The 22,409-nt window shown below is 37.5% G+C and overlaps 2 protein-coding genes across 4 annotated transcripts in view; one reads left to right on the top strand and one right to left on the bottom strand.

The window, feature by feature from the left end:
- Positions 1-2,752: 2,752 nt before the first annotated feature.
- Positions 2,753-9,582, bottom strand: ANKRD49 (ankyrin repeat domain 49). Of its 2 annotated transcripts, none has more exons than XM_055320289.1 (3): positions 9,510-9,582; positions 6,212-6,566; positions 2,753-4,811 (listed from the first exon to the last, which is right to left on the bottom strand). In XM_055320289.1, exons 2-3 carry the CDS (start codon positions 6,467-6,469, stop codon positions 4,350-4,352), a joined length of 720 nt encoding a protein of 239 aa, XP_055176264.1. In that variant the 5' UTR covers positions 6,470-6,566; positions 9,510-9,582; the 3' UTR covers positions 2,753-4,349. The 2 variants fall into 2 exon arrangements, with proteins under 2 accessions (XP_055176264.1, XP_055176265.1); XM_055320290.1 differs by lacking the exon at positions 9,510-9,582 and adding an exon at positions 8,862-9,074.
- A 115-nt stretch (positions 9,583-9,697) lies between these two features.
- Positions 9,698-22,409, top strand: part of MRE11 (MRE11 homolog, double strand break repair nuclease) — a 68,736-nt gene continuing 56,024 nt past the window's right edge. For both annotated transcript variants that reach the window (XM_055320720.1, XM_055320719.1), the window contains exons 1-5: positions 9,698-9,892; positions 10,523-10,641; positions 12,666-12,798; positions 17,496-17,656; positions 21,867-21,954. In XM_055320720.1, coding sequence (XP_055176695.1) covers positions 10,622-10,641; positions 12,666-12,798; positions 17,496-17,656; positions 21,867-21,954 — 402 coding nt within the window. In that variant the 5' untranslated portion in view covers positions 9,698-9,892; positions 10,523-10,621. The remainder of the gene's footprint in view (positions 9,893-10,522; positions 10,642-12,665; positions 12,799-17,495; positions 17,657-21,866; positions 21,955-22,409) is intronic.

The following is a 22,409-nucleotide window of genomic DNA, read 5'->3' as shown; positions in this document are numbered from 1 at the left end:
CCCTATTTTTTAATGTATTCAAAGAATCTTATTAATACTAAAAATTTAAAATAGAATCAATAGGGCAGCCCCAGTGGCTCAGCAGTTTAGCACCGCCTTCAGTCCGGGGCGTGATCCTGGAGACCCGGGATCGAGTCCCGTCAGGGTCCCTGCATGGAGCCTGCTTCTCCCACTGCCTGTGTCTCTGCCTCTCTTTCTCTGTGTGTGTGTCTCTCATGAATAAATAGATGAAATCTTAAAAAAAAAATCAATAATTACCTAGTTTTTGAATGTTTACTGGTGAATATTTGGAACATAAAGAAAACATGCACATCAAATAAAATTTAATTGCATGCTAATGAAACAACTTTGAAGCTAGCCAAATTATGAAATCTGCCTTATGACATACAGCAGTTAACCTTTGGCAATGTCTGGATGCATTTCCAGTTGTCACAACTGGGGAGAGAAAGCAGGAGGTGCCTCTGGCATCAACTAAGACTAAGAATGCCGCCTCACAACCTACAATGCACAGGATGCTCCTCACAACAAAGAATTACTTGGCTATAGTGTGAGGAATGCTGACATGCAATTCCTTTTCTATATGGAACCCAAAACCTCCTCATTGTTCAAGGGTGCAGACTAAAATAAAAAGAATGGATGAAGACCCTAATACCTTTTTCTTCCTTTTGATTCTTCTTATAAGCTTTGCATATCTTCAAAAAAAAAAAAAAAACCATGCAAACCATGTGAAAGCAAATCTGAATTCTAATGCTTTTTTTCTGGTATGTGGGCCCTGAAGGGTCTGATTTTTGTATCAGGTCTTTTTTTTTTTAATATATTTTTTTAATTTTTATTTATTTATGATAGTCACAGAGAGAGAAAGAGAGGCAGAGACACAGGCAGAGGGAGAAGCAGGCTCCATGCACCAGGAGCCTGACGTGGGATTCGATCCCGGGTCTCCAGGATCGCGCCCTGGGCCAAAGGCAGGCGCCAAACCGCTGCGCCACCCAGGGATCCCTGTATCAGGTCTTAATATGATTCTCACAACAGAGCTGTCTTGGTCTAGAGTTGGTGTCCATCAGGATTCATTTTCTTCAGTGAGTTATTAAATTGAGATTTGAAAACACCTGATAGGCATCTTTTTTTTTTTTTTTTAAGAAGTGTAGGTTCCTTTCTTGATTTTTAATTCCTATTGCTTCTGTTTAAGGCAGCTGTGTCTGAAAACAGAAATCCAGTGACTGCTCAGGAGACAGTGGTCCTTATCAACACACATTAACTCTCCAGTGATGTTTGCCTAATTTTCAGACTGTAATTCGGTAGAGATGAAAGGCTGAACACATATATTATAAAGAGGAAAAAAACCCAATTAGGTAGCAGTTTGCTTTTATATATTTATTTACTTCATTAAGCAGATTTTCTAGCCTATAAAGCCTGCTCCTCTGAGATCCATTGGCAAATACAGCCATGTCATTAAATCCATAATGCCGACTATTAGATGTACCTGAATGTTGACTGCATACTTGGTGATGAACCAAATATGAGTGTTTTTGTGTTTTTATTCCATTTGTTTAACATTAACAAGACCTGTCCTGAAAGGGGGAAAAGTTAGGTACAAATTTAAAGAGGAACTCATGTAGTAGGCATTGAGGAGTTGTATATAGAATGAAAAGCCACTTGCAGCTTCTCAGCCCTGGATACACTCTGGAAACACATTTTCTCTCAGAATCTCATTTCCTCCCAGTCTTTGTAATTATTTGCTAAAATCATTTTTTCTTTTTTCTTACTCCTTGGGTTTTTTCCATTGGAGACCTCTGATGCCTGAAAGAGACCTTTGAAAATGGGATAAACAGTGTCTCCAGGAATGGAGGTTTTGGATTTTTGTCATAATAGATGCCAATGAATTGAAATAAATGAATACATCCATAGAATAAAGACTTGAAATCTCATCACTGTGGTAGGTTGTGGATCAGAAAGCTCCCCAGAGAAGCATATTTAAGGTTTAGAAAAATCAAACCCAACTCATTTCACTGTGAGGCTGTGAATTACAGTGTGCTCTTTGAACTATGACAGTCACCTTTCCTTGAGCATATAAGCGAATCAAAATGAAGCCTGTAGTTAGGAGAAACAGATTTTTAAAAAAAGTTTTTGGATAAACTCTTCCAGATTAGAGAAAATCTTGTTTGCAAACTGAGCTTTTTTTTTTTAAATCATTCTTAAAGCAAACTAAAAAGTACAAGTAAGTGAAAGTCAAAAGCACAATTAGTGAAGGGTTTCTGTGAGTAGGAAACACTAGTAAATACTAAGGAGAGTACAAAGGAAGCAAACAATACAAATTCTGTCCTCAGAGATGGAAGGGATTTCTTTATATGTGGAGTTTGCTCCTCAGCTCCGGTTGAATGCTGAGGTCTGAAACCAAGGGAGTAGTCACATCTCAGCTCCTTATAAATAAGGCCTTGTTGACCCCATGCATAAGTGAAAAGCTTACATAAAATCATGGATGCAACTCATTCCAAAGTAAGAGAAGAGCCACGGACTCTGACTTTCAGATAACCAGGTGGCTCATTTAGCAGTCTGCTAGGATGGATAAGGTCCTATTCTACTGTCACTATCTGTCAGCTGTACCTGTCATTTGGTATCCCTAAACAGGGCCATTTTTTTTAAAGAGAATGTGCGCATATGCACATGCACACATGGGGTGGGAGGGAGGGCAAAGGGAGAGGGAGAATCTTAAGCAGGCTCCATGTCCAGCATAGAGCCTGATGCAAGGCTCCACTTCACCTCCCTGAGATCATGAACTGAGCCAAAATCAAGTCAGACGCTTAACTGAATGAACCACCCAGGCATCCTGGGGGCAATACATTCTGCCAAGACCCTTGCATCACAGACACTGATACTCTGAAACTGAGGCATCTCCTAGTCAGAGATCACAGAATAATTAAAGCTCTCCTCATTCTTAAATCCTATTTGTCATGATTCAGTTCATATGTTAACTTTCCTGAGATGTTTCAATGTTTTTTTTAATCCCCAAACCACCAAACATATTTGATTAAATAACATTGTTAGTCTAGAATGAGTGGATCACATGGGCTGGCTCAAAAAGATTAACCTTGGTGAATATATAAGAAGAAAAGGCCCATTGGTTTGGTTCCCTTCCCATACCACGTCAGTTCTGGTGTCTTTGGGAATAGTCACAGAGAGGCTGGTAGTTGGCAGAAAACTCCGCTGGAGAAAGAATAGTTGCTCAATGCATGCTGAATAAATACATAGAGTATGAATCCAAGGAAGATATGTACTTGTTAAAAAAAAAAAAGAATTGGTGCCATTTTTGTTGTTCAAGACTTTTATTTTTTTCTGGATATTTATATTTATGCTTTGTCACTATCCACACTGTGGCTTTTGAAAGCCTGAGCCACTTTGTGGTTCTAGCCCCAACATAATCAACATCTCTTCACTTTTAGAATTCCTTTTCTCTTGTCTCTTTGACTTAGTATGATTTGTATAAAAGGAGGACCTTGGAAAATAAATACTTCCTGTGAACTAGAGAGACCATCTGAGCAGTGCCCCGAACAACACAATTAGGCAGGAAAAACCAGTTGGAGAGCAGATACAGTATGATCTCTTGGACCAAGGTAGAGTTGTGTGCATGTCTAAAAGGCCATGCTGACTCACCAATGGAAGAAGGATCATGTAGGTTGACCAGGGTGAGGTAGGACTGTCCACAGGATTGTGTGAACTGTGGTAGCAAAGGCAGTATATAACATTCACTGACTACACACTTTAGCTAACTACTTTCCTGAAAATGGTCTATGCTGTAAAAGACAAAGATCTAAGCTTTTTTTAAAAAATTTTTTTTAAACTTCTGATGATTCAAGTCACTAATAAGTTAGTTCTTATGGTTGGAAATGAAAGCAAATGGCTATGGTGATGTAGAGAAGACAGCTGAACTGCACCAATATACTTGAGATTTTTAAATTAAGTTCTGAGTTACCTCACCTTATAAAAATACATGTCAATATACTAAATACTCCACAAAGATCCAGGATGGGGGATATTTAAAAATACACTTCTCTTGGATCAGCACCAAAAATATCATTAGTTTTCTATACAACCCGTTACAAGTGTTTGCATTAAAATTATGTCTGATAAAAATTACAAAGTCCACATAGATAGGTAAAGATATATCCAAACAACTTTCAAATACATTTTGACATCAAGGTTAGGCGATTCGCTTGGAAGGGCTTTAGAATATGTACTAGTGAATTTCTACAGTAAAACTTTTGATGGCAACCTTGTATCATGGGGATATTTCCTATCTTACACAAAGGAGGCACTGGTACTTGGAAACAAGAAAATTACTAGAACCCTTATGGTTATGGCTGAGGTGAGGAATTTGTGCAGCCTTCCACGATTTCAAAGAGGTAGTGATAGATGCTTGTCCGCCTGGCAATATCAAATGCAGTTTCTTCCAGGTTGTTTTTCAGACCCGGTTTGATATAGCGGTTCATCAGGAGGAGTTCCAGAGTGTCTTTGCTGTCCCTGTTCCCAGCAGCGAGATGTAAGGGGGTCAAGAGGCCTTTTGTTTGGGCGTTAATATCTGCATCGTGCTGAAGCAAGAAAGAAGCTACTCTGGTATTATTCCACTTACAAGCACTGTGCAGGGGTGTCCAGCCATCCACTGTCACTGCGTGGACATCTGCTCCTTGTGCAATCAGCTCACGCACCACATCTAAGTGTCCACTGTAGGCTGCTCGATGAAGGGGGGTATACTCATCTTCATCTCTAGTGTTCACATGAGTAGCCTTTTCAGACAGTAGCCTCCGCACTGTAGTAAGCTGAGACAGAAAAGACATCTTTAAAACCCCAGCTCCACCAGAAACAGTAAATGAAGAAAATTTAACTGTCTAGTGGTGTCAAATTTACTTAAGTTCAATAAAAACTTGTTAGCAGATGACTTAAGAAATAAAAATGGTTTAAGATTTCTTTTGGGGGGATGCCTGGGTGGCTCAGTGGTCGAGCATCTGCCTTTGGCTCAGGGGGTGATCACAGGGTCCTGGGATCAAGTCCCACATCAAGCTCCCCGCAGGCAGGCTGCTTCTCCCTCTGCCTGTGTCTCTGTCTCTCGTGAATAAATAAATTAAATCTTAAAAAAAAATTCTTTTGGGGGCAGAGAAGGCAACAGATTTAAGAATGAACAAACTAGTGTTAAGTTAACCACATTCTTGCTTCTGCGAATGGGACTCTGAATATCAAACACCAATATTGAATGTATGAATATCATAAATTTACCCCTGGCCCAATTAAGGCTCACTACATAAAACCTTTAGTCCTAGATGAATAATACACACTATAATTGTATTTAATATTTTATATTTCGTTAGCGAAGGAAACATAATAACTGATTTTTCTACCACAGGATTATGACACCAATATATGTAGTGCATAAAACTTTGAAAAATAAACTTCTTTATCAGAATACAATGGCAACAAGGAAATCTAGAGATTAAGGAGCTCAAACTAAAACAACCTTAGAAACAAGTTTTCAGGAAGTGATTTTCAATTTGGTCTTTGGATCTCTGGTGCTCCCAAGTTAAAAATTTATCAAAAAATACGAGACCTTTTTAATTAGTTTAGTTGCACAGACATGGAAGAACTTAGTAAAATGAAGTAGAAGTGGCTAAGTGGGAAGAATAGATGTGATGATACTACTTAGATGATACAGGGCAAATAAATATTCCTGAATCTCATTTTCTTAAACTTTTAGTAAAAGGGAAGAATATTCCTTGTGGGGATATATGAGGATTAAATCAAATAATGTAGAAAAGCACATGGTATATTTGGTATTCAAAACATGTTAATTTCTATCCTCCCTCTTCTAAATGATAATTGTCTCTAGGATGATCTTAATGACTTAATATAAATGATTTAAAAAATATAGGTGATTTCTTGTTAACTTTATAATTATCCCTTAAACTTCCAAATAATACCTAATAGGATGCTTTGTGACTTACTAGGTCCTTTCATGGACATTGCCTCATTTGATCCTCAAATCCTGTATAAAAGATACTGGTATTATCACAGCCATTTTTATAGGTAAGAAAATAGAGGTTCAGGAATGGTAGGATCTGCCCAAAATTACAAACCAAATAGAGGTTCAGGGACAGGTCTTCTGGCTCCGAATCCGATACTTTTTCTACTATAGTATGGTTTCCTTTTTAACTGTTTTTGTTTTTACCCGATTTTTTTCAGCAGCCCAAAGAAGCAATTTGCTTGGATCTTTTTCCATCTTTTTTTCTTGTAATTGATACCACTCTTCAGTTTTTTCATCTTGCTCCTCATCTTCATCAGAATTCCCTACCCAGAGACTTTGGGTACCAGTGGGAATAAGGTGTCCATGTGTTTCCAACAATTCAAGTTGGTTAAAGTGTTCAGAAAAGTCCACAGAATTGTCTGGGTCTGGTTTTCCATTGTCACTTACTTTCCCTCCTTCCATTTTTACTATGATTCTAAATACAAAACATTTCAAATGCCAGGGTATAAATAATCTTTCTAGAGATGAATTACGTCTGCTTTATTTTATCCATCAATATCTGGAAGCACAAACACAAAAATTATTAGTGAAACAGTAATTGTTTATCAACAACATAGATAAGTCTTGCAAACACACACAAATAAATCCTGTCTAAACATTTTGGTTTTACCAGTATTCTTTATATTGTCTAAATACTGGGGCTGAGATTTCAGTTATCTATGCCTTTAATGGTTAAAACTCCTTATGTTTTTTGTTTTCTTCTACTAAGTCAATGGTTATATTATTCTGAATCTATTGGCTTATATCCTATTGTATTATACTAAGAGTGACATATGCTTAAAGCTTTGAAATTATAATTAAAAAGACAGGCCTATTCATAGTTTTTATAAAATAGACACACATGACATAAAGCAGAAACAAAAATCTTTAGTTTCTAATAAACTACTTCAAAGAATTTGGCATTTTTAGAGATGGAATAGCCCCAAGGACATCTGTCCAAATCTCCCATCAATGCAGATCTTTATTATAACATATATAATAATTATCGTATTTCTATCTTAATAATATCAGGTTTGGGAAATTCACTGCTTTAAAATGGAGTCCCATTCATTGATGCACAACTATAATTTAGTTGGCTTCTCGTTTTGAACTGAAATGTGGCTGTCATTCACTCCATTCGACAAATATGAATAGAATGCCTGATATGTGCCGGTCTTTGGGTATTGGGATTTAAAAATGAACAAGATCCATGCCTTAACCTCATTAAGGTTACTGTCTAGGGGAGGTGACTGACAAGAAGAGTATGATCTGTGCTATGACAGGACTTCATCCACATATCATGAGTATACAAGAGGATTATAATTATAATACAGTCCTAAAGGATTAGAGAAGGCTCCTTGAAGGAAGGGACATTTATTCAGCTAGGCTGCCACATTAATTTAGAAACCAATATCAGTTTAAAGAGTTACACAGCTTATTAAATCTTAATCAATTTTTTTAAATGCAAATAAATAATATCTTAAAAATACCATTTCTCAGGCTCCCAACTATATTTGTTGAAATCTTATCAGTCTTTCAAGGCTCTTCTCGGATGTTACCTCTTTCATGAAATCTTTCTTGAACTTCCTAATTAGATTTCTCTCTAGAAGCTTTTTTGGTGCTACATATTGTCTTTTTTTTTTTTTTAACATATTGTCTTATTTCAGCACTAATTAGTTCCTTAGAAGATTATTAACTTAAGGATGTGGACTGTATTTAACTTATATTTATAGCCTACTATACGTATAGTATAGGCTATAAATATAATATAATATAGTATAGGCTATATAAATATAATAAGAGGACATTAAGAAATATTTCTAGAATTAGATTTAATTAAAGCCCTGTCACTTGATTTTGCCTGGAATGGATTTAAAGAAGTTCCAGAGTTAGTCTACCCTTAAGATACCAATTTCTTTCTAATTTCACAATAGTATTCAATCCTAATGTGGCATTAGATTTTATTATTAGTGCCAAAAATACTAGCCTCAAGCTTAAATTTATCACTCATGACTAATAAAGTCTCTGGGCCTATTATGTCATTGTAAAATGTAATGACTGTACTAAAGGATTTCCAAGTCCTGCCCAGCTTTTCAGAGTCTATTGAGACCCCATCAGGATTGCTTTATGATTTATTAGCTCTCTTGGAATTGTCACTTTTTATTATTGAAGTGTTGTTGATATGCAATGTTTTATTAGTTTCAGGCGTAAAACACAGAGATTCGACAATTCTATACATCACTCATTGCTCAGCACAGTACACTATACCACTGACCATACCTACTGTATTATTGACTATATTCTCCATGCTGTACTTTTCCTCTCTGTGACTTATTTATCTCATAGCTGGAAGTTTGTACCTCTTATACCTTTCACCTATTTCGTCTATCCCCTCACTCCTCTCCCCCTGGTAACCGTCAGTTTGTTTCCTGTGTTTATGATCTGTATGCAGAACTCCCACTGGGGTTTTCATTTTTTTCTTTACTCTCAAACTATTCCCTGAACCTTGCAATACAAAAATGACCATACATCAGTTCATCCAACACTCTGAAAAGATACCAATAAAGTTAATTATATCAAATACAGAAACAATAAAGCACATTATTTTATTTGCTTAAAGCACACTCTTTCCTTTCTGTAAAAATCCCCCCCCCACACACACACTTTTTAAAATAAATTCTGAATTTACCGCTCCAGGAACAATAAGTTACATATAAGATTTCTTTTTAAACTTTAGGTAGATTTAATTCAGAGAGTCCAACCTAGGTGCATTTCCTTGGTTCAGGATTCTTAAAAATTGAGTTAATTTTCTTACTTGGTAATATTCCACCAGGAAGAAACAGGGTATGTTTCTTAAAAGAACACATTTCGCCAGAGATCTAAACTATGCCAACGCCTCACGAATAAGTGAGCAACAGACGCGGTCACAAACCCCCTGACAGGTGAAGGCGAGGAGCTTCTGATAGATGGAAACAACCTGCCCTGAATTAAGGACGCATCCATGGAACTAAAGGTCAGATTTCCTAATTCAAAAGTCTCACATCATTTTGTCACTGCACTGTATTTTACTGCTCTCAGCACAAAGCAATCCAGATGTGCTGACCCGGGATCCAGAGGAGAAAACAGGAATAAAAGGGCCGAACGCTCTAGCTCTGGGGAGTGGGAGTGCGCGACAAGGCGCCTAGTCCTGGCCCTCCAGCGCCCTGGTCACTTCCGGGGAGGGAGAAGGCCCCGGCCCGGCCCTCCGGCCCACTGGTCACTTCACAGGCCCGGAGTCGCGCCGGCGGCCTCCCAGCCCGCCCGGGGTGCAGAAGCCGCTCCAGCCCGACCCACGGCCCACGCCGCGGCCGAGCTGCGGGTCTCAGCCAGGGTCGCCAGGCGACCCGCCCCCAAGGGCCCAGCGCTCTTTAGGTGGCGCGAGGGGACCCGGGAGCGCGGTTCGGAAGCCGCAGGAGCTACCCACCTTAAAGAAGGGAGAGCCGGCGTCGCGAGCCTCGCTTCCGGGGTCGTCCCTCGGTTTCTCAGGATTGGCTCCTGCTGGAGGGCGGGGCGTCGCCGCTGCTTTCCCGGCGCCCTCCCGGCGTGCGGCAGCCAATGAGAGCCGAGGAAGAATGGAAGCGAGACGTCATCACTGAGGTCTCGCGAGGGAAAGAGCCGCGGCGGCTGCTGCGGCTGCTGCTGCTGCTTTTTTTTCTTCCCTCCCGCCTAATTCGGGTGGGTGGCCCAGCGGGTTCTGACGCGCAGGCTCCGGAGGTGCTGTTGCTTGTCTTCTCACCCGTCTACCGCTCCTCCTCCTCGGGAAAAAGACCGCCCGGAGGTCTGGTGGAGGAGCTCTGGAGAGCGCAGGTGTGGTGTGATTTTAGGGATTTAGGAACCGCACCGCCTCCTACTTCTGTGGGATGGGGCGGAAGCCCTGTGGACTGCCTCGGAGCAGTGGGGCGGGTTGGCTAGGTCCCGGGGGGTCTGGTGTTGGCTTCGGAGCGTCGGAGGCTGGGAACCTCGGAGGAAACCGGAGTCGCCAGGAGCTTGGCGGGTTCCGCGGGCCTACGGGCGCCGGCGAGCTCCGCGGAGCGCGTGTTCCTGTTTATTTACACGTAGTTTAAAAGCGGGGCCCTTCTGATTCCTAAACAGGACCATTCCTTTGAAAGATCTCGTGTTTGAGCGGCAGATACGGAGTCTTCTCCATGCTCTGGGGTCGCCTGTGCATGCACTTTACACATTTTTGCAGAGTTGTTGGTGTGCTAGACCAGGAGTATTATATGTGACCCTTTCTGCACATTCATTTAGTAGACATTAGTTTTCCGTGGTTTAATCATAATGGTGAAACTAAAATAGCACTGGAGATGTGCTATTTTCTATTGTTAGCTCTTAAAAAATAAAAATATAGCAGGTGCTTAGATGTACATGAGATTCCTAAAATTGGTAGTCTGCTTTTAAAAGAATGTGTGTTTTACGATAATGTAATTTTGCTTTTAGAATTTGGAATCGAGTGGATTTTTCTGACATATTTGATCATACGACCCAGGAGTACTTGGAGAGAAAACTGGTTCCAGACCAGCTGGACTGACCCTAAAAATGAGTCCTGCAGATACCCTGTAAGAACTTGCCTTCTGGAATCCTTTTTTGTTGCTTTGGATTTCTTTCTTTTTTTTTTTAAATTTTTATTTATTTATGATAGTCACAGAGAGAGAGAGAGGCAGAGACACAGGCAGAGGGAGAAGCAGGCTCCATGCACCGGGAGCCCGACGTGGGATTCGATCCCGGGTCTCCAGGATCGCGCCCTGGGCCAAAGGCAGGCGCCAAACCGCTGCGCCACCCAGGGATCCCTGTTGCTTTGGATTTCTAAAGTCCATCAACTATGATCACCATGAAAGAAAACTTACTTAAAAAATTAGTAAATGAAGAGCTTGCTTATGAACAGAAGTGTTCGTCATCAAAAAGAATATTTAGAATGTTAGAAAGTTAATATTACGTGTTAACTAAAAGATAGTATACAGCTATAGATTGAGGTCTTGCAGTAACTGAGTAAATTACTGCTGTATGTAAGCTTATAGTAGGTTTTATCTTAAAATATTGAAGCTGTCAATATTCTTTTAAGTTCGTGAGGGAGTCTTACTGGTCAATGCAAGCCTATTGAAGTGGATTTTTAGAGTACTGAATTGCTCTAGCGCTGAATAAATTGGAAATGAATTTGAGTGAAATGAAAGTCAATAAAAGAATCAGAAGTTAGGTGGAAAAAGCTTTAGACTTGAAGTCTTTCATCCTGATTGCAATTCCTTGGTTAATATTGTGTGACCTTCGCAGGTTAGCAATTCTCTGAACCTTGCCTCAATTTCTTCATCTTATATGTATAATTGGAACAAAATTGCCTTTCTCAGATTAATTTAGATGTTTAAGTGAGAGAATTCATTTGAAAATGCTTTATAGATTGCTATGGAAGCATAGGGTAATATGACTTGAAAGTATTCTGATTGGCCTGGGTATATGTAGGAATTAGAACTCTGCATATGTGTTAACTTTGAAGTTTCAGAAGAGAAATCTTTTCTGGAAAAATCTCACATATAGAGATTTCAATTTTGGAGATCTGTGTGAAATTTCTTTTTAACTTTATTATGGTGTAGTGAAAATAGACTGGGTGGATAAATCCTTCTTCCACTTAGTTGTGTGATAAATCATTTAATTTCTTTCTGTAACATTCTCATTTTTCAGAGATAGTAACACCTACTTCTTTACATGTGGAAGTTGAGATGAGATCGTAGATACATAAATATTTTAAAGAAAGTAAAAGTTAAGTGATTAATTACTACCTTGCTGCTTCAGTGAGAGTACCTTTGAATACTACCAAATTCAAAGGGAATTGTAAATAATTCTGTTTTGTTACTTGGCTGAATTTGTTAATGAAACACTAACTTTGTATAGGGAATAGAATCAAACAAGTGTCTTCAGAAGCTTAAATGTAAGTTACTAGCTTATTAGGATAAAATCTGTGTATAGGGATGCCTAGGTTGCTCAGTGGTTGAGTGTCTGCCTTCGGCTCAGGTCATGATCCCGGAGTCTTGGGATCGAGTCCCACATCGGGCTCCCTGCATGGAGGCATGGAGCCCGCTTCTCCCTCTGCCTGTGTCTCTGCCTCCTTCTCCGTGTCTCTCATAAATAAATAAATAGAATTTTTTTTTTTAAATCTGCTTATAAAGTAAGAGGAAGGACTTTTTAAGTTAACTAGTCAACTTTGATTTTCCTGGAAGAGAGCAAAATAATAAATAGCAAGTTTAGATCTGGGATCAAATTCTTGGGATTTGGGGGTGGGACAGAATTGGAAAACAACGAAGCTTTTAGGTTCAGGGTCCAAAGAATGTGTAAGACTGAAGTAATAAGGTCATACTTTTTTGAAGGAGTCACAGAATCTTTTTAAAATTCAAGTGTGTTTTTTGTTTTAAATTAGTCGTAGACAAACTAATGTTGATAATCTGTTGAACACCTCAAATTTTCAGACCTCTTTTAAAGCTAGAAAAGTGATTTTACTGTATAACTGCTATTTATCTTCTAAATTTAGGTTTTAATCTGAGCATCCTTTTAATGAATTAAATTGAAATGTTCCCCTTTTTTTTTTTAAATACAGTGATGATGAAAATACCTTTAAAATCTTAGTTGCAACAGATATTCATCTGGGATTTATGGAGAAAGATGCAGTCAGAGGAAATGATACGTATGTAACACTGGATGAGATTTTAAGACTTGCCCAAGAAAATGAAGTGAGTTCGGTTTATATTTTTCCGTTTTTACTATGTTCCTGTTGTCAACAGACTCTTCCTTTCTTAAAGTTGATATGTTCCACAAGCTCAGGTGCTCAGTTTACCTGCTTAAGCATCAATATACTAAAAAACCCAAAGCAGGTTTTTGAGTACTTTGTGATCTTAATTCAAGTAGGAGCTAGTTTTGCCAGAAATTTGTAAAAGTTTACGAATATTTATGGGGTGTTTGTGAGTATGCAGGATCTTGTGGCAGTTTCTATTTGAAATGGAAAGATCACTCATGATTTCTGCTTTCCTTTTTTTTTTTTAAATTTTTTTTTATTTATTTATGATAGTCACAGAGAGAGAGAGAGGCGCAGAGACATAGGCAGAGGGAGAAGCAGGCTCCATGCACCGGGAGCCCGATGTGGGATTCGATCCTGGGTCTCCAGGATCGCGCCCTGGGCCAAAGGCAGGCGCCAAACCGCTGCGCCACCCAGGGATCCCTGATTTCTGCTTTCCAAGAACATATACCAGTGTGTAAGATAAGACAAACGTCCATAATGCTCAGAGGCAGGATTTTACGTGGTAAGAACCATAAGAAAATTATAAACAGCCTTTCCTGGGAGTTTAGAGGTAGAAGAGATAACGTATAGAAGATAGCAAGATCGGTTTAGTGAACAAGGTGGCACTTAACTTGGGCTTTGAAGGATGGGTAGGCTTCTGATGGGTGAAGAGCATGAAGAATGTGCATTTCACGGGAAACAGGAAGACGGGCACAGGGGTGAAACAGTATGAGGTATGTTAAGGATACAGCAGGTCAGTTTGGCCATATGTTAGAAAGCCTGCTGAAAGACTGAAAACGTTTGAGCTGCATTAAGGAGGGCTTCAAATGCCAGAATGAGGAGTTTGTATCCAATTAAATGGAAAAATCTTCTGGCAACAGGATATATAGCATGAATTGGAGACCAGACTACCTTTTTAAAGTAGTGGCCTTGGGATGGAAAAGAGGAAATGAATACTAGAAATATTTCAAAGGTTGGATTTGCATACTTCGGGGGTAGAGTTAAGGAAAAGGGAGAGGACAACCTCTGGAGTATGTTAAGTTTGAGCCAATGGTGGTACTAAAATAAAAATACCTTCTAAGTAAGGAAGGAGTGCTTCTTTATGTGAGAAGGTGGTAAATTCTGGTTTAGGCCATTTCAGTTGGAGATTTCAATAGGACATTCAGGTCAACATTCCAGCAAGCCCATGAAAGGTCCTGTTGGACATTTCAGGAAAGACCTGGAGAGTAAATGTAAATGCTTGTGACTTAAAAATTACTATCTTCAACCTTGATTTTTCCTCAAAACTTTGTTTAGTTTTTCTCTAAATCTTTTGGTTCTTCCTCCTGAATGTACATAGAAACTGTTTTTGTGCCTTTATGTTTAGCCCAAAACTTTCATCGTATTTTGTTGCACTGTAGTAGCTCTCATTGGTCTATTTGCATTTTTCCCCTAAATCTATTCAGCATAGCCAAAGTGAACTTTTAAAATCATAAGTCAGATCATACCACTCTGTTGCTTAAAATCTTCGAGTGGCCTTCCATTGAATCTAAAATAAATTCACACTAAATAAGATTCACACTGATCTGGCCCCTGCCAGGAGACTTCTACAACTTTCTGCATTGTTCACTGTGCTCTGTCCGCACTGGCAAGCTATACCCTGGGACCTTTGCACTTCTGCTTAGAGCATGTTTGTGGAGAGGTCTTTCCAGATATCTCCAAATACTCTTTTATCAATTACTCTTTATTTTTTTCATAATATCATATGAAATATTATTTTGAAAATTTACTTGTTTACTTACGATTTTCTCCACTAGAAGGTCAGCTCCATGAGAGTGAAAAATCTTTTCTGGTTTTGCATGCTGTTATCTTAAAATCTAGAAAAGATCTAATAAGCTGTAGATAACTCTTAAAACTTGTTAACAAATGAGGGAGTATCTAATAGTCCTCTTAAAGTGATTTCCTCTTGCCCTGAGGGCAGAGAAACTTGGAGCCCAAGGAGGTCTGTTTCCTGCTAGAGAATCTTGTGTTCTTTCTTTCCTCATAGGTACTAAAATGTGTGTTTTCCTAAGCATAAGCTGCTTTCTTCTACTTTGTCCTTTGCTTTCCTTCTCTTTCCTTGTTTCCCTTTCCACATCTCTTAATTTTAGCACTCTCCTCCCCCACAGCCCCAATGCATATTTACTTTTACCCGATTCTGTATTTAGTATCCCTTATGATTGAAATCTTTTTCCTGACTTTAAGTCCCTTATTTTATGTGTCTGTGCTAGCTAGCCTTATTTCTACTCCTTAATTCCTTGGAATCTTTTTTTAAATTTATAGCTTTGAAACATTATCAATCTCACGGAAATATTGCAAGAATAGTATAAAGAATTCCTTACCCTTCATTCAGATTTTCCTACATTTTACCACAATTGCTTTATTCTCTCTCATTATAGATACATACGCACATACTTTTTTCCTGAACCATTTGAGGGTACATCGTGTGTGTAACCACAGTGCACTTATCAAAACTGGGAAATTAATGTTGATTCAATACTATTACACCATTTTAAGATGCTGCGAATTGTCTCAGTAATGTCTATTACAGCAATTTGGGGCAGATTGGGAGAGTCCAGGTCCTAAACTAGGATTACATTACATTTAGTTGTCATGTTTCTTTCGTTTCTTATAATCTGGTACATTTCCTCAGTCTGCCTCCTTTTTAGTGTTCTTAGAGTCACAAACTAGCTTTCAAAAAAAAAAAAAATATAGAGATCCCTGAGTGGCTTAGTTAGCGTCTGCCTTTGGCCCAGGGCGTGATCCTGGAGACCTCGGATCGAGACCTATGTTGGGCTCCCTGCACGGAGAATGCTTCTCCCTCTGCCTGTGTCTCTGCCTCTCTGTGTGTGTGTCTTTCACGAGTAAATAAATAAAAGTCTTTAAAAAAAATATTGTAAAATACACATAACAAATTTACCATCTTAACCATTTTTCAGTGTACACTTTATCAGCTTAAGCATTTACATTGCTGTGTAACCAATTTCCAGACCTCTTCATTTTGCAAAAGTGAAAATATATCATTTAACTACTCCCCCCTCCTGAAATGTTTTTCGTTTTGTTTTCATTTTCTTTGTTTTTTTTCTATGCTGTTAATTGTGATCATTTTCTTTCTTAAGTCATGTTCATTTTTGAAGGCCTAGCTTAAGTGCCACACTTTTAATAAAGTTTCTCTGACTACAGTAGGATGGAAAACTTTTCCCTTCTTTCCTTTTAGGTTCTTTGGTCTAATAATTAAATCACCGTAAGACAAATTAATAGGTGAAAAACAAATTTTGTATATACAGAAGCCTTATAAGAGTTTTAGACTGCCTGGAAGTTATCTCTGATAATTCCTCTCTTCCTGGTGTAGGCCACCTGTCTAAATTCTTTTCAGGTAGTTAAGGTGGGTTTTTTTGTTTTGTTTTGTTTTGTTTTTTTAAAAAGCTTTTCCTGAGTCTGCTGAGTCTTAACTGCCTTTAGCTCAAAATAGTCCACATGCCAAAGTGACACTTTTTGGGGATGATATATTTCCGTTCCCCCTCACTGCTGTAGCTCAGGTGATCTGTACTGCCAGGTTCCTTTCATATTATTAAGAATTAATCGAGTTTCTTTAGGTAGATTATACACTTCTTGAAAGTGTGAGTCTTGGGCTCTTTTTTTTTTTATAATTCTTTGCTTCTCTCTTGTTTCTAGAATACTCTTCCTTAAAGTTTCATTTATTCTTCATAGTGTAACTCATGCCACCATGTTGGCGTATCTCTTGTGGATTCCTGTCCTCAGATGAGTTTCTTCCCTTCATTAAAACTGATTGTAGGGGATCCCTGGGTGGCTCAGCAGTTTAGCATCATCTGCCTTTGGCCCAGGGTGTGATCCTGGGGTCCCAGGATCAAGTCCCACATCAGGCTCCCTGCATGGAGCCTGCTTCTCCCTCTGCCTGTGTCTCTGCCTCTCTCTCTCTCTCTGTCTCTCATGAATAAATACATAAAATCTTAAAAAAGAAAAAAAAAGGAACTGATTGTGATGTCATTGCTGCTCCTGGTTTGTTTACATACCTGTTCTAGTGCATGTCTGAGTCTGACATCTGTTCAGAAACATAACACTTTGTCTCTTCAGTTGGACTCGGAACATATTTAGGAAAGAGATTGTATTTTATTCATTATTGTGTTCTCAGGGCGCAGTACAGGGAATTGCACATTGTCATTGTTTAATGAGGGCATGGACATCATCTGTTTTAGAAATTGCTAATTCCTAGGTGCCAGTGCCTGGGGAGCCGTAAATAATTGCTGAATGAATTGGATGAATAATCTGAATTGAATTGGGTCTCTTGGCCATAGGTTTTGTTAAGGTGCCACATTTATGTTTGATTTGAATAATGACGACGAAAAAGAAATAGTGACACTTTGGTAAACATGTGTCAGAGGTTTGATATAATTTGAAGATAGATGGCTTTTTTGAAGGTGTTCTGGGAACCTAAATTGGAGTCAGATTAATCACTAGACTGGCAGGCCCATTGAATAAATAAAATATAAGATTTTAAATCTCCATACACAATGTTATCTTTTGTGAGATTCTTTTTTTCTACCTCTTTGCTCTATAGTTTAACATTTTTACCCATAAAACATACTAATTTTCCCACTATTTTCTGTTGATTAGGTGGATTTTATTTTGTTAGGTGGTGATCTTTTTCATGAAAATAAGCCCTCAAGAAAAACATTACATACCTGCCTCGAGTTATTAAGAAAATATTGCATGGGTGATCGTCCTGTACAGTTTGAAATTCTCAGCGATCAGTCAGTCAACTTTGGTTTTAGTAAGTAAGTATATTTAAAAGCTTAAGTAAATGTTTCCTTGTGTATATTTTCTATAAAAGTCAAACACCTTAACAGCTATTTCAACTTCACTATAAGCTGTTTTTTTTTAGCTATTTTCAACATAAATGTAATTCTTTGAATTTTCTGTATATCATTGTATTAATTTGTATTTTCTTAATTAATGGTGGAACTGAGTATCTTCTCAAGTTTTTTTTTTTTTTTAAAGATTTATTTATTTATTTATTTATTCATGATAGAGAGAGAGGCAGAGATACAGGAGGAGGGAGAAGCAGGTTCCATGCCGGGAGCCCGACGTGGGACTCGATCCCAGGACTCCAGGATCGCGCCCTGGGCCAAAGGCAGGCGCTAAACTGCTGAGCCACCCAGGGATCCCCTCTTCTCAAGTTTTTATTGTACATTTTGGTATCTTCTATTCATATTCTTTGCCCATTTTAAAAATTGTGATTTTTCTCTTTTCCTATTGAATTTGCAGAGGCTATTTATGTATTAAGTGTTTGTTAGAAAAAAAAAAAGTGTTTGTTAGGCATGTATTTTATTTTTCCAGTCAGAGGATTGTCTTTTGACTTTTTTTATGGAGACTTTTGTTGACAAATACCTAATTTTGATGTAGTATATACCATTTTTTCCCCTTAAGTGTTGTACTTTGGGGACTGACTGACGATATTCACCTAGAACCTCATGTCATAAAGATAGTCTCATGTTTTTTCTTAAACACTTTATGGCATACCACACTGCATGTAGTCATATGGTATGTTAGCCCACAGCTAACACTCAGTGGTGAAAAACTGAAAGCTTTTCTTCTAAGATCAGGAGCAAGACAAGGATTCCCACTCTCACCCCTCCTATTCAGCATCATATTAGAAGTCCTAGAGCAGCTAGGCAAGAAAAATAAGTAAAAGGTATCCTAATTGGAAAGGAAGAAGTAAAGTTGTCTTTATTTGCAGATGACAATATCATATATAGAAAATCTGGAAGATTTTGTGAAAAAACTGTTAAAAACTGGGCAACCCGGGTGGCTCAGCAGTTTAGCGCTGCCTTTGGCCCAAGGCGTGATCCTGGAGACCTGGGATCGAGTCCCACATCAGGCTACCTGCATGGAGCCTGCTTCTCCCTCTGCCTGTGTCTCTGCCTCTCTCTCTCTCTGTTCTCTCTCATGAATAAATAAATAAAATCTTAAAAAAAAAAAAAACTGTTAAAAACTAATAAATGAATTCAGTAAAGCTGTAGGATACAAAATCAGTATACAAAAATCAATTCCATTTCTACATGTTAACAATGCATTACCAGAAAGAGAAATTAAGAAAAAAAAAGAATAAAAAAAGAAAAAAGAATAGAATACTTAGGAATAAATTTAATCAAAGAGATGAAAGATCTAAATGCTGAAAACTGTGACATTGGTGAAAGAAACTGAAGACACGAAAATGGAAAGAAACGTTGTGCTCATGGGTTGGAAGAATTAAAATTGTTAAGCTGTCCATGTTACCCAAAGTGATCTACAAATTCAGTGCATTTCTATCAAAACTCTAATGGTATTTTTCATAGAACTAGAATAAACAATCCTAAAATTTGTGTGGAACCACAAAAGACCCCAAATATCCAAAGCAGTGTTCAGAAAGAAAGATAAAAGTGGAGGCATCACCGTTGCTGATTTCAAACTGTATTACAAAGCTATAGTAATCAAAACAATGTGATATTGGCATAAAAACAGACATACAAGTCATTACAACAGATTAGAGAACGCAGAAATAAACCCATGCATATTTGGTCAATTAACTGAAAACAAAGGAGCCAAGAATATACAATGGGGAAAGAAGAACAATCTCTTCAATAAATGGTATTGGGAAAACCAGACAGACACATACAAAAGAATGAGGTTCCCCTCATCTTTCACCATACACAGAAATCAACTCAAAATGGAATAGAGACTTGAATGTGAGGCTTGAAACCATAAATGGGTTAGGATGATGTGGCATGTACATATGAACATGAAATATTACTCAGCTATGAGAAGGAAGGACATTTAGCCATTTGTGACATGGATGGACCTCAAGGGCATTATGCTGTGAAATCAGACGTAAAAATCCTGTGTAGCATCCTTAATGTATGGAATCTAACAAAGCTGAATTCAGACTAGGATGGTGGTTAACCAGGACCAGGGCTTGAGGGGAAAAGGGAGATGTGATCAAAGACTATAAACTTTTCAATTACAAAATGAGTAAATTCCAAGGATCTAATGTACAACATAGTGATTATAGTTGATAAAATATTATTTTATACTTGCAAGTTGCTAAGAGAGTAGGTTTCAAATATTCTTGTTATTAAAAAAAAAGTAATTATGTGACATGATGCGAGTGTTTTAGCTAAGCTGTAGTGGTTATTTTGCAATATGTGTATTCGAAATAACATTTTACATCTTAAAGTTATACAATGTTATATCAATTATTTTATGATAAAGCTTGAAAAAATAGGATGCTCCAATAATTTAAAATGTGATATGTATGACTAATGACTTGATAGGCAGATAAGTGAAAATTATAGAGCTTCCAGAAATAGCCTTAACACATGTAGGAATTTAGTATTTGGAGAAAGTGGTGTCTCATATCTCCAAGAAAAATATGGATTGTTCAGTAAATGTACTAGAAATATCAGACATTTAAAAAAAACTTAGATGTGGGAAAGACTTTTCTGTGTATGATACAAACTGAGAAGCCATAAAATTAAAATTGATTGTCTTTGTAAAAGTAAATTTGCATGACAAAAACTGCCTGAAACAAAATGAAAAGTCAGAGTTCAACTAGGAAGAATATTTGGCAATTCATTGCAAATTAGAGTAAGGTCTAATTTCCCCAGTAGGCAAATAACTCTTTCAAATCAATTTTAAAAATTTGAGAGTTCATAAAAACGTAGGTAAAGAGTACAGATATAGTTCACAGAAAAGGTGACATTTAAACATAAGAATATGAAAATACGAAAGGGGATTCATAGGAAAGATACAAAATTAAGCACTACTGAGAGATTTTTCTCCTGTCAGATTGGCGTAGATGAATGATTCTCAATTCTAGGTTGACATTGTAGTCACCTAGAAATATATAAAAAAAAATTACGACAGTTTCTGGGTCAATTACTCTCTTGTATGTGTCAGTGTCGTATCTTAAAAGATACCTAGACAATTGTTATTTCTTAAAAGATACCTAGACAATTCTAACATGCAACTAAGGTTTAGAACCCCAGGCATAGATTTAAAAGCTTGGTAACTTAGTATGCTGATAGAATAAAGGGAAAAAGTAGTCTCTCGTGAGTTGCTGTTGTATTATGTGTAAATTTATCTAATTCTCTTGAGGGAAATTGATATTTCCAAATTTACAAATGCATGCTTATCCTTTGACCTCATATCCTTCTAAGTATTTTCTTATATATGCACAAGGATAATTTTGTACAAGATTACTCATTGTACATTATTTGTGTTATTTGTAAAGTAAAAAAAACTGGAAATAGTCTAAATGTCCATTGGTAGGTAACTACTTAAACACCTTATAATAGCCCATTCAATGGAGTACTGTCTTGCCAAAGAAAGCACAAGGAAGTTCTTTGTGTACTGATAGAGAATGATTTCTAAAACATATTAAATGAAAAAATAGGGTGCAGAAATCTGTATCATGCTGCCATTTGTGTAAGAAGAAAAAAGATGCATTTTATTTGCTAAGGAAAGTATAAGATATTATTGCAAAGATATACTAGAAGTTGCTATTGGCATTTGCCTCTGAGTAGAGAAGCTAGGTGACTAGGTGCAGGGGTGGGTGGGAGACTTGTAAATTGCACAAGTAGTTAGTGATAGAGCTGGAATTTTGAATCTTGGTTTCCAAAATGATGTGTTTCCTTCCCTCCCTCTTCTTCAAAGAACCTTATACAAAGGCTTTTAAAATTCTCAAGCACTCTTTACTTTTCATTAGTCAGATATATCTCATGTAATTCACAAATATCATATATTGCAGTGTTTTCTTTAGGGTAGTACTGTGTGATATTTATTTGAATTGTTCCTTGTCCTTTTATTTCTTTAAAGCTCACTCAACACTAGTGGTCTTCTGCCAACTTACTCAGTTTGCCCATAATTGCATTAATTTTTTAGAGGAAGGTATTGGGGAAAACAGCTTTTTTGTCTTTTATAGAAACATTAATTTTTTTTTTTTTTAAGGTTTCCGTGGGTGAACTACCAAGATGGCAATCTCAACATTTCGATTCCAGTGTTTAGTATTCATGGCAATCATGATGATCCGACAGGGGTAATTATAGGGTTCTTACAGTTTGTTGTCACTTTAGTTTATGGAAAACATTCCTGTCCTTCCCAGAAATTTTTAGTCAAATTGAGTCAGAAAGTCAAATTGACTTTGAATCATTCATATAAGCTTTTATACTGCTTTTTAGATAATTTTTAATAATCTGGGAATAGTAATTGGTATGTGAAGTATGCTTTTATTTCATTAGTGCTAAGATTGACAATAAGTAACCAGGAGTAAGAATAAATACCCAACATTTGTATAAAGCTTTATAGTTTACCTGGTGCTTTTGTGTCTCTTATCTCAAAATCTTACCTGTAGGAAATGATTTCTCATCAACAGTTTTAAATAGAAATTAGATCATCTTATTGCCTATATGATGTGGAAATAATAATTGAGGTTCTACACTTAAAATAGCTTTTTGTTTTATCTGATCATTAATACCATAAATCACTAGTATC

Source organism: Nyctereutes procyonoides, unplaced genomic scaffold (genome assembly GCF_905146905.1).
Source record: "Nyctereutes procyonoides isolate TBG_1078 unplaced genomic scaffold, NYPRO_anot_genome, whole genome shotgun sequence".
Taxonomy (NCBI): Eukaryota; Metazoa; Chordata; class Mammalia; order Carnivora; family Canidae; genus Nyctereutes; species Nyctereutes procyonoides.
This window is presented reverse-complemented; position numbering and strand designations above follow the sequence as displayed.